The 19,323-nt window shown below is 36.2% G+C and overlaps 2 protein-coding genes across 2 annotated transcripts; one reads left to right on the top strand and one right to left on the bottom strand.

Annotated features, from left to right (window-relative positions):
- Positions 1-895: 895 nt before the first annotated feature.
- LOC133856782 (B3 domain-containing protein At2g31420-like) lies at positions 896-1,723 on the bottom strand. Its single transcript, XM_062291832.1, has one exon. The coding sequence runs from the start codon at positions 1,721-1,723 to the stop codon at positions 896-898; it is 828 nt and encodes a 275-aa protein (XP_062147816.1).
- A 7,611-nt stretch (positions 1,724-9,334) lies between these two features.
- Positions 9,335-11,623, top strand: LOC133856781 (uncharacterized). Its single transcript, XM_062291831.1, has 5 exons — positions 9,335-10,130; positions 10,423-10,513; positions 10,604-10,801; positions 11,021-11,089; positions 11,176-11,623. The coding sequence occupies exons 1-5, from the start codon at positions 9,335-9,337 to the stop codon at positions 11,621-11,623; spliced, it is 1,602 nt and encodes a 533-aa protein (XP_062147815.1).
- The last annotated feature ends 7,700 nt before the right edge of the window (positions 11,624-19,323 follow it).

The following is a 19,323-nucleotide window of genomic DNA, read 5'->3' as shown; positions in this document are numbered from 1 at the left end:
CTTGGATGCCAAGACTGATCTTGATCGATAAACTACATCGTTTTTTTATTTCTTGCTTGGGCTAATTTGACTCCAGATTATAAAACAAGAACTAATGATTATAAAAATATGATAACTAACTGGTATAATCTTCAGTGAATTGAAGATCTGCAAGTTTCAGTGAAATGTAAACATTTCTCCAAGTATATTTGTTTTTTTTTTTTAGATAATATTATAACGTCAGCTTTGGTTGCTTATCATTTTGTGTTTCCCTCAAGTATTGCTATTTCTTGGATAAATCCCATTAATTAAGCAATCAAATTTTGTCCTTGTATATATAATGCTTAACAGCGTTTTCTATATGATTTATCCATTGACTAATTAAATTTGTCTATTTTATAGTTGCTTCGTGGAATCTTTGTGTTAGTTGCTGATTTGATCTCAGGTGTAATTAAGCTCTGGTTTGAAATTGACTATCATTGACCACTTTTTGTACGTACGTAGTCTTCTAATTGGTCGATCGGGTCTTAATTGGCCGGTTTCGACACCATATTTTTCATGCACCAAAAAAAATTAAAAAAGAAATACCAGTTCCCATTTAGGGTTGGTTTCATGTCATCTCCAATGGTTGAGCTTTAAAATTGGAACTTCATTAATGAAAAAGAATCACATGCATTAATATTGTAAACGTTAAACAAGAAAAGGCAATCTTCAAACCAGAAAGAAAATGGTCAATATATAGACTCTTCTTACATTAAACATCATCACAAGCTAGCTGGCTACAGCCGACTACAGATTATTAAAAAAATTAAAAAATAAAAGAACAGATCGAATTAAAGCTGATTTGGTTAATTTGCACTCTCTTCTACTGCTTGGCTGCTATTTGCTCCCTCGTTATATATTCCTACCATTGCGATCAAGATTTGGTGCTCGATCTACTAACCACGACCAGAGCCAGGCCAAGAAGTTGTTGTTGTTCACCACCGACTCGGAAAGACCAAACTTGGACCACATCATTTGCCTTGAGTACATTCTTTTTGGCGGCATCATTCCAGTTTGTCCTTAACACGTACATGGAGCTTGTCTTCCCCGACTTTTTGCCCATGTCCCACTGCCTCAATATCATCTTACTCACCTCTCGCGAGGGCTCCAAGAATGGCACTTCCATTATCTGTTGTTCGGCAAGCAAATCTTTCTCTTCCTCTCTCAAGAAACCCCTATCGATCTTCCCAAACGGCATGGACAACCGATTATGGCCTTCTTGTAGGTCAGTGTCGGTGAGGCGTTTTTGTATTACCATAACCACCTCGGTTCCGCCTACCGCCTTGATGCGATTCTTGAGATCCTCAGGCAAGTCCGGCGGTGGGTTTGGAACGGCGGGCACATCCAGCTTCGGCCTCTTGTCCGATCTCATACCGGGTTCTTTGTTTTTGCTTTTAGACTTGTTTTGGCTTATCTTGAAATCGGGGTCTACGTAGATTCGCTTCAAGCCATTCCTTCTGCGAGTGCTTCTTTGGGCTTCTATAAGAGAACCCATGATTTTTCTCTTGGGGCTTGCCACCGGCGGTTTCCATTGTTTCCTATATTTTTCTTCCTCATATTTCTCAGCGGCAACACCACAAACAACTAGCAAATCACCGAAGGCCCACCCAGTTGGGTCGTGACCCTCCAGATCTCTCAAACTCAATAACCCCATATTGATCTCCGACTTTCTTTTCTCTATTTCAGTGGCGTGAAGAGCCATAGCTAGGTTCCATTGTATTTATAGGCCAGGTGATCGAATTGGTGAAAGCCGAAAGCTTTTGGTAATTCCTATCCGTGCCAAACAAGGTTTCCTTTAATGTTATGGAATTTGTAGGGTACTTTCGTCAATCTGGAAAAAAAAAAAAGTTTCTTCTATTAATAATATCTTTTTTATTTTTTAAGAAAAAAAAATACTGATTTCTCGACCACCTATTCAAACCGTGCACCACTCATTCTCTTTTGCCTTAATTTTTAGATTTGATTAAGTTTTTTTTAAAAGTAATTGGGTTTTTAATTAAAGTGCAGTTTAACTTTTAAAATCACATGTTAACTTTTAAAATTTTACCCGTTTTCAAAAAAATCATCTCATTATCTATAATTTGAAAAAGTAAATTTTCTTACCATTTCAAATTGCAATTTTTTAAAAACTTAAATCCACCATGTGATTAGTTGATCCATTATATATGTGATTACATACCATGAATTTATAAACTAATGTAATAAATGTCACGTGACTATCGTGCCAGCTAGCTTGTAAAGAATTTGTAACTACGTACCTGAATTGGATCGTAAGTGTAAGTTTGGGAAATCTAAGGTTCTTGGCGTTGTGGATAAGAGTACAAATTGGTGTACATATGGAAGGGAAAGCTGTCTGATCAAGTAGATGTTCAAGTATGCTCTCACAAATTCTAGAACTGCTAGAGAATGGTGATGAGTGGTTAATTTAAGTAGGCAATATTGCTTGAGCTATTCAAGAAGGTTAATGACCGAGCGATCTGCCATTTTTAAAAGACGAAGATAACTTTTAAAAAATAATCTTACTCGGAAAGAATAATTTGAAGCATATTTTTGGATGGTCACCCGCGACGAGCCACTTACAAAATAGAGAAAAAGATCACCAAAAATTTGCCGATTTCTGAAAAATCTCTAAAACACATGCTTAAGTTAGTACATTATTTGAAAGAAAATTGAATGAAAAAAAACTTAAACTTAGAGAGTGTATCTGAATTTTTTTTTTTTAAGTCTTTGTAGAGAGTGCACCCTTTAAATGTGAGAAGACCCTGAAAATATTCAAACATATATGTATATGTAAAACATTCATGCATGTGCCCATTGTTTTACAATTATAGAAAAAGATCATCAATATAATTAAAGTTTTAGACACGATTCCCAACGGTAAGTGGCTTTTATCCATGTCTCAAGAGGTAGTTCAATCGGCTGGGAACTACGCCTCATGAAGCGGAGGTCACTTGTTCGAATCTCCCCTCCCCCTTTAGTGTAGACATGTTAAAAAAAAAAAGAAAAAAAAGAAGAAAAAAAGTGGCTTTTACCCAATTGACTTGCGTAAGCCTTTAAAAGGCTTTCCCTGCTGCTATGCCCACTTCTAAGCCTTTTCCTCTTTGTTCTTTGGAAGGAAAACTCGATAGTCTCTCAGACGCAAACGGAAAAGTGAAAACCCTAAACATTTTTTTTCCCTAAACACAGACCACACGGTACGGCACTGGAAAGTTTCATCTTTTTAGCAAGTTTCTTTTTTATCTTGTTCAATTCCCACCTATCAAGTTTTAACTCGACCAAAAAACCCACAATCAGCATGGAAATAACCGGTACTCAGACCGACCTGAGAACCCGAAACCCGTAGTGGATTACATGTTAATATACGGGCCACATACCCATTTTATGGAGCCCGACCATCACGGGCCGAGTTCAAGAAAACCGGCTCCACCCCGACACGTGCCCACTCCTAGGCTCGGCCACCCCCTGTACGTTCAAGCTCTTTTTTTTTTTTTTTAAAGAGTTCTTTTTTTATTAATGAGATTTTTGTCATTAGGGGAGGTGATAAGGGGGATATTAATAATTTTTGGTAGCTTGGGAAACATTGATGAAAAATCTTTAGCGTGGGGGAGATAGATATTGACAATCAAAAGGTAGTTTGAGGGGGTATGTGTATTTTTTCTTTCTTTCAAATATTACAATTTCCACAAGGTTCAATTTCTTATAATCCTCCAATTTTATCATTTCACCCACAAGCTATCATAAATCTGCCTTATCCTAAAATTAAAATTCTTAATCTTAAGGATTAAAATTCAGGGTGTTACATGCCCGGTCCACTGCCTCGACGTCTATCAAGAACAACACAAAGGAGGAAAGTAATTAAGAAAAATATTCTCATTTATATTTCTTATGCACTACGAGTTCCCCAAGACCAAGGTTATGTCACCATTGGACCCTAAGATGTTCGGAGGCATGAAATCATGATTTTGCATTGGGGGTTCGAACCTATAATCACTCTATACGTGTGTTCTCGCGTTTATGTAAAGCATATGATTTTCATACTCATTTTTTTAAAAATACATGTAAAAATTACGTATTTCAAAGATAAATATCAATTTAATAGAAAAAATTTATTCTTTTTTTAAAAAAAAATAAAATAAAATTAACAATTTAATTTGGAAGAATTTTTTCCTTCTAAAATCAAGGTGTTGCATATTAATTAGTGCTGAGGTTGAAATAGGCACACCTAGTTCTCATACTACCAACGTCTTAACTTCCTCCCACACTAATTAATTTTAGTAGAACTATCTTAATTTAGGCATAACCTAATGCAACCTGCAAGAATTTAACGAATAACTTAAAAAAATAAAAAAAATAAAAAAAAAAAATAAAATTGTAAATTTGGGATTTATTGGTCTCTAGTCAGCTTACCCTAAAAAAGCTTTTAGGTATCGAATTGAATCCATGCTTAGGGAAGAAGTATCTCCCAATAATGACACCCTCTTATTTCTTCAACTAGCCTTTGCTTCAACTTTCTTCGCTGGTGTCTTCTGAGCTTCTTTAGGATTCGTAAGGTGATTTCATTCTTTTTCTTTAGCTTTGCACAACCCTTTTTTCCCTTTTTTTTTTTTTTTTTTTTTTTTTTTTTTTTTTTTTTTTTTTTTAATCTGCAATATACTCTAAAAATCAATTTGATATGTTTTCAAATTATTAATTTCATACTTTGATATTGTTTTTTTGGATGACTTGTGCTGGCTTGGTTTTTTTTTTTTTTTTTCAAAAGCTACTCTTATTGGATTCATATAGGGGTGGGCAAATTATCCGACTACCGCCCACCGACCATTTACCGAACCGCCATTGACTGCCTACCGACTAATTTTGGTTCGATAGTCGATATAAAATTTTGTTCCGAAAGTCGGTTCGGTTAAAATTTTAACCGACTTACCGAACCGCCTTTTAGCCAACCAATTAATTAATCGAACCGACATAAAACAAAAAACAACGTCGTTTTAGTAAGAAAGAAATGTTTGATCTTTTTTTTTTTTTTTTTTTTAACCTTTAAAAAAAGTGAAAACGACGTCATTTCATTATTTATGTTAACCAAATGTTAACCGACTTAATTGGCTTAATCGATATTTTTCGAAAATATAGTTTGTTGGAATGAAGTTGGTGAATTAGCCAATTTACCCAACAAAGTCAATTAACTGACCGAATTAATCGACTTAACTGTCTACCGAACTGATACCCACCCCTAGATTCATAGCTAGAGCAGCTATTATATAGTTCCTTTGCAAGAGCTTAAAGGCCTCATCAGAATCACTCATTTCACTAAGCAAATGGGCGTGGTTCCTGTTTTAAGGCCTTAGGTTTGACGTTGTCATCTTAGAGGATGACATAAGTTGAGATAGAAAAGTTGTTCACTTAATTGTCTAGTACGTCTACACTACAAGAAATTTGCCCATTAAGGGCACCACTATCAGTGTCGACTTTATAGTCGACTATCAGTGTTGACCTCTGACATTATTAGCGTCGACAACAAAGTGGACGCTAATTCTCCAAAAAAAGTAACTATTAGCGTCAACAACAAAGTTGACTAGCGTCGACAACAAAGTTGACGCTAATGTGTCATTACTAATAGCCTGGCAGGAAATTTTGCCTCGCGCGAGTTGAGAAATAGCAACGACATTTCAATATTAGCGTCCACTAAAGTCGACGCTAATAAATAACTATCAACGTCAACATTGGGGTTGACGTTGATGTGGTATCTAAAGAACCACATCAGCATCGACACCAAAAGTGGACGTAGATAACCTATTATCAGCGTCCACATCTAGGTGTTGACGCTGATAATAGGTTATTAGCATCGACTTTGGGGTCGACGCTAATGATCATGTATAAAAAAAAATTAATTAATTAATTAATTTTTTTTGAAAAAATTGAAAAGTATCAACGTCGACCTAATCAGCGTCCACTTTAGGTCGACGCTAATGATCCTGTATAACAAAATAAAAAATAAAAAAAAAATAAAAAAATCATATAAACATATTAAACTTTAAAAAAAAATAATAATATTGAAACCTATTGAAAAAAAATACTTCTTTTTATATTATTAGTAAAGTTTTTTTATTTTTTAGTTTTTAATTTTTGGGCTTCTTATCTAAAATTTTAATAGCTTTATTTTATTTTTTATAAGTTAATTTTATTTTTTTAAAAAAAATTAATAGGTTTAAATGATTTTTAAATAGCATAATTTTTTTTTTGAGAAAAAACTACTATTAGCGTCGACACACACCTGTCGACGTTGATAAATTTATATCAGCGTCAAGTTTAGTTGACACTGATATATAAACTATGCCGTTTGACGAAATTTTTTGGGCGGGATGCTTGGCGCTACTAATTTCGCACGAAATTTTTATCTTTGCTCGTTTTTCCCAATTCAGATATTCCTTTGCCCTAATATCACGATTCACACCTCTATCTCTCCATGTATCTTTGCCTGGGCTTCGAGTCCTGTAGAACTAGATGGTCATGGTCCCCTGTAGAACCCACCGACCACTGTGACCACCCAGAAGAAAAGAACGCCAACGGTTCAACACCAACACCAACACCAACGCCCAACAATCCAACACCCCTTCTCCCCCTTCAAACCCGAGTCCCTCTTCCCTCTTCCATCCCAACTGTACAAAATTTCTCCCTTCTCTTCTTCAGTTATCACCGAAGGCAGGAAACCAAGAGAATTTGGTTGGGCAACTACTTGAGGTAATTCTCTCTCTCTCTCTCGCTCAAATCTTGCTTTCTTTTCCTATTGGGGTTCAAATTTCAGTGTTCGTTGATAATGATGAATTAGTAGCTTTCTTTGAATGCCCATTCAAAGATTTAAGTCAAAATTGCGGCAAATTGTAGAAATTGTGGTAGAACCCAGTAAACCCCCCTTTTGCAATTTGTGTCGCGAAGTGTGGGTGTTAGTTTGAGTTCAAATTTTGCTAAGAACATATATGGGTATTTGTATTTGATAACTATTTGAAGAAGTAACAATTGGAATTGGGGATTTCGAAGGGGGAAACCGTAAATCTATATATTTCATTTTACGGTTTTATCTCAATTGTGGAGTATTGATGTCAGCTTTGGATTCCATTTGTTGAGTGGGTACCAAAATGATTCTTTTCACCTAGAAACAAAAAATAAAAATTAACAAATCTTCAAACAACTCTTGCAGATCCAAAAGGGTTTTGTCCTATGTATTATTTTCCTATTTGTTTCAAACAACTCTTGCGAATCCGCCTAGCCTTGTTGGCCTGCTCTGAGGAATTCATGGGCCACAAGGCGGGCGAGACAGAACATGTGGGCACTATTAGAATACAGTTTGTGGTTTGAAATGCAACTGCCCCTGTATGCAATAGAGGATCATTAATTAGTTAAACACATAGTAGAAACACTCTTTTTCAATAAGTAGCAGGGTTTTGATAATCAACAATACTACTAATCCAAGGATCCCCAGAAAAACTATCCTCTTTATTTTCATTTTTTGATGACTTCCTTGATCAGCCAACAAAATTACAACTAACATGATAGAATGCATACCATCCCACGCAACCTTTGTTGAGTTGGGTAATGGGCATCATGGATTGGTGCAATTGAGTTCAGTTGTTCCTACAACAACAAAAAAGAGCACAATTTAGGCATTGCTTTTATATAGACATAACAAAACAATATCCGAAAAATCGATTACCAGCCCTTGCATGTTATGTTGGTTGCTGTAATATTCATCACGACTTGGAACTATTGAGTTTAATTGTCCCTATGAGAAGCAAAGATAGTTAAAAAAAGCTATATTGTTGGAAATACTTATCTATGGTTCCCAAGTGGAACTCCATCATAATATGTATGTATTAATAAGAATAATCTTACCATTCTCTGCACGATTTGTTGAGTGCCAAAATAGCCATCAAAGGCAACAGCCCTTGAGTTCAGTTGTTCCTATAATAAATATATGGAAAAAAAAAATGAAAAAACCCTAAATGCTAAGTAACAGTCATAGTCAAATGAGAAGTGTTGAAAAGCAAGAATGTTTTCTTGTTGCATGCATAATGATAGCTATTAAACCACATCATACCATGTCTTGCATTGTCTCTTGCGATTCGTAAGACATATCAAGCACATGTGTAGTTTTTGTTTTCCTTGTTATGTATCTGTTTCTTATTGTCCTTCCTTGTACTTGGCCATAAAGGTAGGAACAAAGTTACCTTTTATAGGAATGTTGAGGTGGATAGGAGTTGGATGCTGGATACTACTCGCTGTTCAACGCGATTTCAAGAAAGTGTTCAAGAATTCATGAGAATGGCAGTTAAATGTGTGGATGTACGTGGTATGATATTGTGTCCATGCAAAGATTGTGCGATTGATGTTATCGTCATATTAACATGATGAAAGGTCACTTGTTTATATACGAATTTAATCCGACATACACTCAATGGATTTTTCATGGTGAAGAAGATCAGGTTAGGGTAAATACTTATGCAAACATGCACACTGATACAAGTGAAACAATAGAGGAGGTTGATGCGGTTGAAGAATTGATTGGCGATGTTTGAATTGGACATTTCTAGATGCTAACATAGGAGAATCCTCTACTTCACAAGGTCCCACGACCGGCACTCATGAAGAGATCAACTCCTTTTATCGATTGTTGGAAGATGGGCTTAGTGATCTCTATCTAAGCTGTAAGAAGTTCACAAAAATTGCTTTCGTACTAAAGATGTTTCATATCAAGACGATCTGCAATATAAGTAACAAGGCGTTCGATATGATGATTGGCTTGATAAAGAAGGCCCTCCCAGATGGAGAGACATTGCCATGTTCATACAGAGAAGCAATGCGATTAAGGCGAGGCTTGGGCTTTGATTACGAAAATATAAATGCTTGTAAGAATGAATGGTTGCTTTTTTGGAAGGAATATGCAGATAAAGTGGAATGCCTAAAATGCAAAACTTCTAGATGGCATAGTGTCAAAGGCAGAAAAAATAAAATACCTCAAAAAGTCTTACGGTACCTCGTAATAAAACCACAGCTACAACGGTTTTTTATGATGAAAGAGATAGCCGAAGAAATGCGGTGGCACAAAGATAAACGAAAAGATGACGGCAACACTTTGAGACACCCAGCAGATTCTATTGTGTGGAAAGATTTTGATAAAAAATATTACCGGTTTGTTAGTGATTCCCGTAATGTGCGACTTGGTTTAACAAGTGATGGTTTCAACCCATTTGGTAATGTGAGTACAACATATAGCATATGACCAGTAATATTAACGGTATACAATTTACCTCCATGGAAGTGTATGAAGTCTCCAAATTTGCTGTTGTCCCTACTTATCCTTGGGCCCACGGTACTTGGAAACAAAATTGAAGTGTATTTGCAGCCGTTGGTTGATGATTTGAAAGAATTGTGGAATGAAGGTGTAAGCACGTACGATGCGTTGACGAAAGAGACATTTCAATTGCGTGCGGCATTACTATGGACTATAAATGATTTTCTAACTTATGCAAACTTATTTGGGTGGTCTACCAAGGAAAAGCTTGCGTGTCCAATCTGTAACAAGGATACAGATTTTAGGAGATTGAAGCATGGGCATAAGATGTGTTGCATGGGTCATCGTCGATGGCTTCCTCAGGGGCATGCATGGCGCATAAGAAAAGAACTGTTCGACGGTACTGAGGAGCATAGATTAAAACCTGAAGAACTATCCGGAGATCAGCTGTTGCAACAAGTCCTGGATTTTATAGGAGTACAGTTTGAACAAGAAACTAACTCAGATATTACGTTGAATTGGAGAAAGAAGAGTGTTTTTTTTGGGTTGCCCTATTGGTCAAAATTGAAACTTCGACATAATTTAGATGTCATGCATATTGAGAAAAATATTTGTGATAGTGTCTTAGGTACGCTAATGAATATTGATGGGAAGACCAAGGACACAGCCAATACACGAAAAGACTTGATGGTTATGGGTATACATAAAGAATTGCACTTGCAGAAAAAAGGTGCAACTTTTTTTATGCCGATTGTGAAGTACACCTTGACAAGAGACGAGAGAAAAAGTTTATGTGAATGGCTCAAAGGTGTTAAGTTTCCTTTGGGTATGCATCTAACATCGGTCGGTGTGTGAACAAGGTGCCTGGTAAAATTTCAGGTATGAAAAGTCATGATTGTCATGTCTTCTTACAACGCTTACTTCTTGTTACAATCCGAAAATTTTTAACACAAGAAATACAGACAACTTTGACAGAGTTGAGTACTTTTTTTAACCAGTTGTGCGCACGAACATTGAAACTAGATGTGTTAAAACAAATGAAAGAAGACATCATTATGGTTCTATGCAAGTTGGAAAAGATATTTCCGCTATCATTCTTTATGTTATGATCCATCTAGCAATTCATTTACCTCAGGAGGCTGAGCTTGCTGGTCCAGTACAATTTTGTTGGATGTATTCAATCAAAAGGACACTCGGAAAATACAAGAAGTATGTGAGGAATAGAGCGCGTCCAGAGGGGTGCATTGTAGAGGGTTATGTAGTTGATGAGTGCTCAAACTTTTGCTCCATGTATTTTAGGGGAATTGAGACAAGATGGAACCATGAAGAGAGAAATGTTGATAGTGGGGTGGAAGCAACAAAACAACGCTTGGATGTGTTCTCTCAACGAGTTCAGCCATTTGGAGCAGCATCAACTGTAATACTAGATCATAATGAGTTTGCTAAGGCACGATGGTATGTACTTAGCAACTATAATGATATGGCTTCATACATGAAGTAAGTTTAGTTTTGACCTTCTTTTTTTACCTTTATGTTATGTCCAATTCATAGTGTGGATGATTACCAATACATTTTTTTTTTTTTTTTTTTTTTTTTTTTTTTTTTTTTTTATGTAGTGAACATTATCATATGATCGAAAGAAGGCGGCCCTGACATTGAAAAAAAGCATGAGGCAAACTTTGAACGTCGGTTTCATAAGCATTTATACAATTGTAGGCGTAATGCAGAGAATGTCTCAAAACAATTATATCATCTTGCATGTAGGCCTGATCAGCAGGTTAGATGGTATAGAGGTTGCATTGTGAATGGGGTTAGGTACCAAACGAAAGAATGTGCACAGACTCATACTACCCAGAACTGTGGTGTTGCAGTAAAAGGGAGAATGGCACGTCGACGATTGAGTACTACGGTGAGTTGAAGAGAATTTTAGAGTTGCGTTACCCTGGCCCAAATACCGTGTATTTATTTGAGTGTGATTGGTGGAGCATTAGAAATTCATCAGGAATACGAACGGACCAAGGCTTCACGAGTGTGAATACGGGTCGTAAATGTTATGAATCCGACCCTTTCATCTTAGCATGTCAAGCTGTGCAAGTGTTTTACTTGGATGATCCCAAACTTGATAGTAATTGGAAAGTGGTGCAAATGATGATCAATAGAAACATATACGACATTCCAACAATACAAGAGGGAGATAAAGAAGAAGATGACCAAGGTATTAGAGATGATGCATACCAGGAAGATGAATGTGTTGGGGGTAATGTTGTCCATGTTGAAGACACAAATAATGAAGAATCAATAGCAATTGGTGGATTATAGTTTGTAAAGATGCTTATGTTAATCTTGCATCTCATGAGTCTATGTGGGTAGTTGATACAGCAACCTCCTTTCATATTATGCCACATAGAGATTTCTTCTCTTCCTACATTTGTGGCAATTTTGGTCAGGTTAGAATGGGAAACGAAGCAAAATGTGAAATTCTGGGTATGGGAGATACACAGTTAGAAACCAGCATTAGGTGCAAATTACTTCTAAAAAATGTCAGATATGCTCATGAGACGCGCTTCAGCTTGATTTTCATTGGGAAGCTTGATGATGAAGGCTACCATAATTACCTTGGAGGTGGAAAATGGAAACTTTGCAAGGGTTCTCTTATTTTAGCCAGGGGAAAGAAGATTAACACTCTCTACAAGACTGAAGCAAGATTAGTCAAGGGAGATGTAAATGTTGTTGAGAATGAAACCTCCACTGAGTTATGGCACAAGAGGCTTGGTCACATGAGTGAGAAGAGAGTTCAAATTCTTGCCAAGAAGCAACTCCTGCCTAATATCAAAGGTATGTCACTAATGCCCTGTCTTGTTAGAAAACAAAGAAGAGTTTCATTCCATAAATCCCTTCCATCAAGAAAGACTAATATTTTTGATTTAGTTCACACTAATGTCTGCACTATGAACACTAAAACTCTTGGTGGTGCACTTTATTATGTGACCTTTATTGATGATCACTCTAGAAAAGTGTGGGTTTTTGCTTTGAAAACTAAAGATCAGGTGCTGGATGTGTTCAAATTTTTTCACATGAAGGTTGAAAGAGAAACTGGGAGACAGCTGAAATGTGTTCGAGCAGATAATGGTGGTGAATACAGAGGTCCGTTTGAAGAGTACTGCAGAAGCCATGGCATCAGGCTTGAGAAAACTGTGCCCAAGACTCAGCAGCATAATGGCGTAGCAGAGAGAATGAACATAACTATTTGTGAAAGAATCAAGTGTGTGCTTTCTCATGCAAAATTGCCTAAATCCTTTTGGGGTGAGGCAATGAAGACCGCAATTGACTTGATCAATCTTTCTCCGTCAATTCCTTTGAATTGTGACTTTCCTCAAAGGGTGTGAACAGGGAAAGATGTTTCATTTGAGCACTTGAGAGTGTTTGGCTACAGGGCATTTGTTCATGTTCCTTAATAGCAAGGCTAAACATTGTATCTTCCTGGGTTATGGACATTAGGAGTTTGGTTACAGACTTTGAGATCCAGTTTCTAAGAAAATCATACGCAGCAGAGATGTTGTTTTCTTTGAAGATCAAACCATTGAAGACATGGAACAGACTAAAAAGCTGGAGTCTTTCTGTGAAGAACGTGTTGATTTGGATCCAATTGTTCCTCCTTGTGTGACACATGATGAACATAAGAGAGATGTACAAGAAGAACATGTTGACACAGTCGGTAGAAATGGTGAGCCAGCAGTTGATAGTGTGGAGTCAGAAGAGCACCTAGTGCAAGCTTCCTCAGAGCCATCTACTGAGATTCAGTTGATGAGTATGTGTTATTTTCTTATAGGAGAGAGCCAAAAAGTTATTAAGAGGTTATGCTGCATGACCAAGAAAATTAGTGGCAAAAAGCCATGGAAAAATAGATGAAATCCTTGCATAAGAACCACACATATGATTTGGTAGAACTGTCTAAGGGCAAGAGAGTACTCAAGTATAAATGGATGTTCAGATGCAAGATTGAACCAAACAGATCACAACCAAGGTACAAGGCACGGTTGGTTGTGAAGGGGTTTAGTCAGAAGAAGGGTATTGACTTTGAAGAAATTTTTTCACCTGTGATGAAGATGTCTTCTATCAGAGTTGTTCTAGGTTTGGCTGCCAATATGAATTTGGAGATTGAACAGCTTGATGTAAAGGCTGCTTTCCTTCATGGTGACTTGGAGGAGGAAATACATATGGAGCAACCAGAAGGGTTTACAACTATAGACAAGGAACATCTAGTGTGTCAGTTGAAAAAGAGCTTGTACGGACTCAAGCAGGCATCGAGGCAGTGGTACAAGAAATTCGATTCCTTCACGGTTGAGCACGGGTATGCCAGAACTACTTCTGATCACTGTGTATTTGTGAAGAAGTTCTCAGATGGAGAATTTATTATTCTCTTGTTATACGTGGACGACATGTTGATACTTGGTCGTGACACTAGCAAAATTGACAGATTGAAGGAAGAGTTGAGTAAGTCCTTTGCTATGAAGGACTAGGGACCTGCAAGACAGATTCTTGGTATGAAGATCTCTCGTGACAGGAAAAATGCAAGATTGTGGCTATCACAAGAGAGTTATATTGAGAAGGTATTGGACAGGTTCAACATAAGCAAGGCAAAACAGGTGAGCTTTCCACTTGCAGGTCATTTGAAGCTAAGTTCAAAGCAGAGTCCTACAAGTGAGAAAGAAAATGAAGAAATGAAGAAAGTACCTTATGCTTCAGCTGTGGGTAGCTTGATGTATGCCATGGTGTGCGCGAGGCCTAATATTGCTCATTCTGTTGGAGTTGTCAGTCGGTTCATTTCTATTCCCGGCAAAGAACACTGGGCAGCTGTGAAATGGATTCTCAGGTATCTCAGAGGTACTTCGAGGGTATGTTTGTGCTTCGGTAATGGCAAGCAGGTGCTTGATGGGTTCACAAATGCAGATATGGCCAGTGATATTGACTCCAGAAAGTCTACTTCAGGGTACCTGATTACTTATTCAGGGGGAGTAGTGTTATGACAATCTAGATTGCAGAAATGTGTTGCTTTGTCTACTACAGAGGCAGAGTATATTGCTATCATAGAAGCTGCCAAAGAATTGTTATGGATGAAAAAGTTCTTACAAGAACTGGGTCTACAGTAAGAGAGATATTTGCTTTACTGTGATAGTTGGAGTGCCATCCATCTCAGTAAGAATTCAACTTTCCACTCAAGATCCAAAAATATTGATATTAGGTATCATTGGATTCTTGATGCATTAGATGAGAAATTGTTGCACATTGAGAAAATCCATACTGATGAAAATGGTTCAACTATGATGACAAAAATGTTGCCTATACAAAAGCTTGAAACTTGCAGAAGGAAAGCGGGCTTGGTGGAGCCCCCCACCTAGTCGGGAGGGTGAGATTTGTTAGGTGGTCCCTCCTATGTGGGGGACCAACCCTTGAGCCAAAAGAAATAGAGGCTGCACCTCTGTTTCCGTTGGCAAGGAACTGGTCATGCACAATGCGTGACCTGCGTCCAAGGAAGAAAAAAAAAAATAAATAAAGAAAGAAAATGCAAGTTGATTTTTCAGCTTGAGACACAAAGAGGGAAGAAGTTCAGTTTTGAAAAAGGGCTCGAGCAAACAGTGAGGGAAGAGAGAAAAATAGTGTTTTTCACATAGCCATTTCCGTCAGAGATTGGTCATTTATGGTCTGATCTTGATGAAATTTCAGTATGTTGTTCCTGACGACGAGGGCTACGTATTGACTGGTGTCGATTGTTGGACTTCCTCTCCAGTTTTTTAGTTGTTCATCCCCACTCAGTGAGACATTTCTTTGTTTTTGTTATAATCAATTTTTGAAGTAATGAATTTATGTTTTAGTCTAAGAATGTGTGTATTCTTGATGTGGTGATAACTTCTAGATATTGTTCTAGAGAAGACATTTGTAAGCCCATTATTGTTGATAGTGAAAGTTTTAACTGGACTAGGTCCCGTGATTTTTCCCTTCACATCGGAGGGTTTTCTACTTACAAATTTTTGTGTCTTGCTTGTGGTGGTTGCTAGATTTATTTTTCTGTATTATTCTTGGGTGAGTTGATATTTTTGGTGCTAGATTAACTATTTAATTTGCACAAAGAGGGGTAGATAATTTTCCTGCGTATTTTGTTATTGGCCTTCACCCCCAACACTGCTTGGGCTAGATGATGGTGATGGTGTGAGTTGATTTTGTTGATATTCATTGGTGTGTGATCTATCATTATATTCATGTGGTATCATGAAACGTATTCCTGCATAAGTTCAGGAAAATGAACTGCAAGTAGATACAACTATTGACAATTTTTGCATTGCCTTTTATTTTTAGTTTGTTAGTAAAATTTGTACTTTCTTTTAAATCTGTTAAATTTATTTGATGTATATGTTGTGTGCATGCCTCTTTGATCAATGATACCTCAATGCGTTTGGTAAAGTTGAGCGACAATCAAGTTTATGATAGTTTTTAGTTCCTAACTAGTCTCATTGTTTTTTCTGCAGCTCTGGAACCATTCTTCAATGCTTCTACTTCTCAGTTTGTTTTAGGCTATCAAATTCCCTTGTCCCTGTGGTTCTTGTTGGCCCCTGTTGTTTTTGGTAACTCTTTAGACTTTGACTATTCCATAAAGCTAATACGTAGGATATATTACTCAAACATGCTAGTAATCTTGTCAAAAACTACATGTGTGTGCATCTATGGATGTGCATGTGTAGCCAATTTCTCAAACTTGACAATGCCAACTCACCATTTAAATCTGAATGCAGTATGGGGTTGGGTTTTATGTTTATCAACTGACCATTGATGCAATCTGTAACTTTTATTTTAGGTGTATCAATGGCATCATTAACTGAACTATCTTTCAACTAGACTGGTTTCATCAGTGCAATGATTTCCAACATAGCTTTTACCTACAGGAGCATCTATTCAAAGAAAGTAATGGTAGGAGCTTTCAATGAGTATGGTACTTGCTCAGAAGTTAGTTATGTTCTTCATTTTATAAGCTCTAGAGTGTAGTTCCAGGTTTAAGAGCCCTTGTGTCAAAATCTTTTGCAATCACATTTTTTGAAATGCCTTTTGGATGGAACAGTTCGTGTGAGTTCTAATCAAAGCTTTCCTTTAATACAGTTGAGTGTAATGTATTAAATGACCCCTTTAAGATTTGGTGACAAGGCATTTTTTAATGCAGTTGATTGAAGTGATGTCTTTAGTGTTACAGAGCCAACTGTGGTCAATTTTATGTGAAACACCATAGGCTTGTGTCTCATAGGATTACTAAAAACCCCTAAGATTTTACTAGATACCATGCTATGTACAACAATGTTATCAATACTTCTGACGGATTTTTGATATTTTGCAAGAAAACTATTATAATTGAATTCACTCCTTAAGAACATCAAGATTTCATAGTTCCAATAAGCAACTTTTGTGTGGAAATATGAGATAAAATTAAGTTGAGGGAACACATTTTGTTCTTTTTGCATCCATTTCTCCAAGCTTTCATATCAATACTATGCCCTCTTGGTTTGCATCCCACCGGCAATAATCGTAAGTTAACTAGTCACAAACATTATGTAAGTTTTGATAATCCCAATATTTCACTAAAAGTTTATGTACATAACCATGGGAATTCTTGGGTTTCTTTCAGATTGAGGGGCCCCAACTTAAGCAATATAGTTTTAAGGATGCTATTGCCAAAGTGGGTCTTTACAAATTCTTGTCAGATATGTTCTGGATTGGCATGTTTTATCACCTGTACAATCAGGTATGCTATCAGAATGCCTTGTTCAGCTGCTTCTTTAATCTAAATGTATAGGAGATCATTGTGTTTGATATACCTTGAAGTCAACCACTCAACTTTTCTGATTGGTTTCATCTTTTTTTTTTTCTTTTTTTTTTTGGGTTTGCGAGATTACCCAATCTCCATAACATCAGTTATGTACTTGGTTTGGTTATTGCTTAGCTACTCCTTCAGGACCAATCAATGTGGATATTGGAGAATGCAATCATATGAAAGGATATTAGTTATATAGTAGGTAATAGAAATTACAAAATTAAGGCATTTATCTCTTCATATGACAATGGGCGAATATTGGAGACCTATATTTCTCAGTTCCATATCTGGTTGAGGTGTGTAAACTTACTCATATTTAACTCTTTCACGTTGCCTTGTACAAATTTGTAATCTCATGCAACCCTTCTTGTAAGTGAATTGATACTTTGATATCAAAGTGGCTAATTTTATGTTATTTGGTTCTCTGTTTGCACTTTGTAAATCTTTCAATGGGATTTTGAAAATTACTAAGACATATTATAAGAGAGTGTCAAGAAACAAAAACACTTTCCAACCTTATATATATCAGTTTTAGGCTACTAAAGTAAATATATTGTGTTGGAATATGGTTAGCTCATGTCTAAGCTTTAATTGTACTAAGTTCTCATCTATTTGTATGTTTTATTTTTTTCTTTCTTGTGTATAAATTACGAAATATGTGTATAAATTACTAATGGCGTATTAGTAATTTTTAGGTCGACGCTAAAAATTAAAAAAAAATTTAGGTCGACGCTAATGGCCTATTTAAAAAAATATATATTTAATTTTTTTAGGGTATTAGCGTCGACTAAGTCAACGCTAATAGTCCATTAAAATATATATATATATATATATATATATATATATATATATATATATTTTTTTTTTTTTATTATTATTTTTAGGTCATTAGCATCGACACTGTCGATGCCAATGAAAAAAAAATTCGAGTATTAGTGTCGACCCTATCGATGCTAATATCTTATTATTTATTTATTTATTTTTTTAGTGTATCTGCATCCACACAAGTTGATGCTAATGATAGACTATTAAGTCGACACTAAAGACGTATTATTTTTTAAAAATAAAAAATAAAAAAATTCCTGGTATTAGCTTCGACTTTGTCGATGCTAATATCTTATTATTTATTTATTTTTTAATTTCTTTTAGTGTATCTGTGTCCACACAAGTTGATGCTAATGATAGACTATTAGCGTTGACTCAAATGTCGACGCTAATAGTCTATTATTAGCGTCAACTTATGGTATGTGTGGTAAATGTTTTAGGGTCAACTCAATTTATTATTAGCGTCGACATAATAGTCAATCATCAGCGTCGACGCTGATAATCGGCTGAGTATCATCAGTGTCAGGCTTGTAGCATCGACTTATTAGCGTCCACTTACTGTTGACGCTAATGAGCGAATTTCTTGTAGTGCTAGCTGTTGAACTCAGAAAAGAAAAATTTAGATCATTGCCATTTGCCGAGGCCATAAAATAAAAAAAAAAATATTTTTGTAAGGATTTTCAAAATCATTGGGGTTGCCAAGGACCCCCTAACATACAAGGTGGGTTCGCCCTAGATGTTCAGGTTGAATCATTCTTCTCGATGAAAGTAGAAATGCCTCTTGACACATCAAGTTATATCCCTGAAATCGCTTCTTTTTCAGTTTTTATTTGAAGTCCCTCCATGGAGTTGGGGGGGTTGGCTGCAAAATACATTTTTTATGCAATAAAGAAGAGTAAGTAGAGTGCCTTTGAGATTCGTTTCAGACTGCACTGAGCCTAGTTAGTTCTACTTCTGGTTTAGGTAAAAATGCGGTTATAGTTAGCTGTTATTACCTCTAACCATAGCCGTAACCTTTTATAACTGCAACTGCTCCACCTTAGGTGGTTAATGGTTATTAAAAGTTATAATTGCACCGCATAACCGCTTTTAAATTTGGACATTTTGGGCTTATTTTTGAGTGTTGGACCTTCATTGGACCTCTTTTTTATGTTTATTTTAAATGTATTTTGGGCCCTTTTTTCTCTTTCTTTCTTTCTTTCTTTCTTTCTTTCTTTTTTTTTTTTTTTTTTTTTTTTTTTTTTTTTTTTTTTTTTTTTCTTCTTATGTATGGTGTGTTTTAAAACCCCATATGAAACAATGTTGTTTCGTATATGTATATAAAACACACACACACACA

Source organism: Alnus glutinosa, chromosome 14 (genome assembly GCF_958979055.1).
Source record: "Alnus glutinosa chromosome 14, dhAlnGlut1.1, whole genome shotgun sequence".
Lineage (NCBI taxonomy): Eukaryota > Viridiplantae > Streptophyta > Magnoliopsida > Fagales > Betulaceae > Alnus > Alnus glutinosa.
The sequence above is the reverse complement of the archived record's forward strand: the minus strand, read 5'-3'. Positions and strand labels throughout refer to the sequence as shown.

Coding starts and splice junctions, on each gene's coding strand:
- LOC133856782 (XM_062291832.1), bottom strand. CDS start 1,723: ATGGCTCTTCACGCCACTGAAATAGAGAAAAGAAAGTCGGAGATCAAT.
- LOC133856781 (XM_062291831.1), top strand. CDS start 9,335: ATGAAGTCTCCAAATTTGCTGTTGTCCCTACTTATCCTTGGGCCCACG. Junction 10,131..10,422: donor AGGTGTTAAGTTTCCTTTGG/GTATGCATCTAA, acceptor TGATCCATCTAG/CAATTCATTTACCTCAGGAG. Junction 11,090..11,175: donor CCTGATCAGCAGGTTAGATG/GTATAGAGGTTG, acceptor GTGGTGTTGCAG/TAAAAGGGAGAATGGCACGT.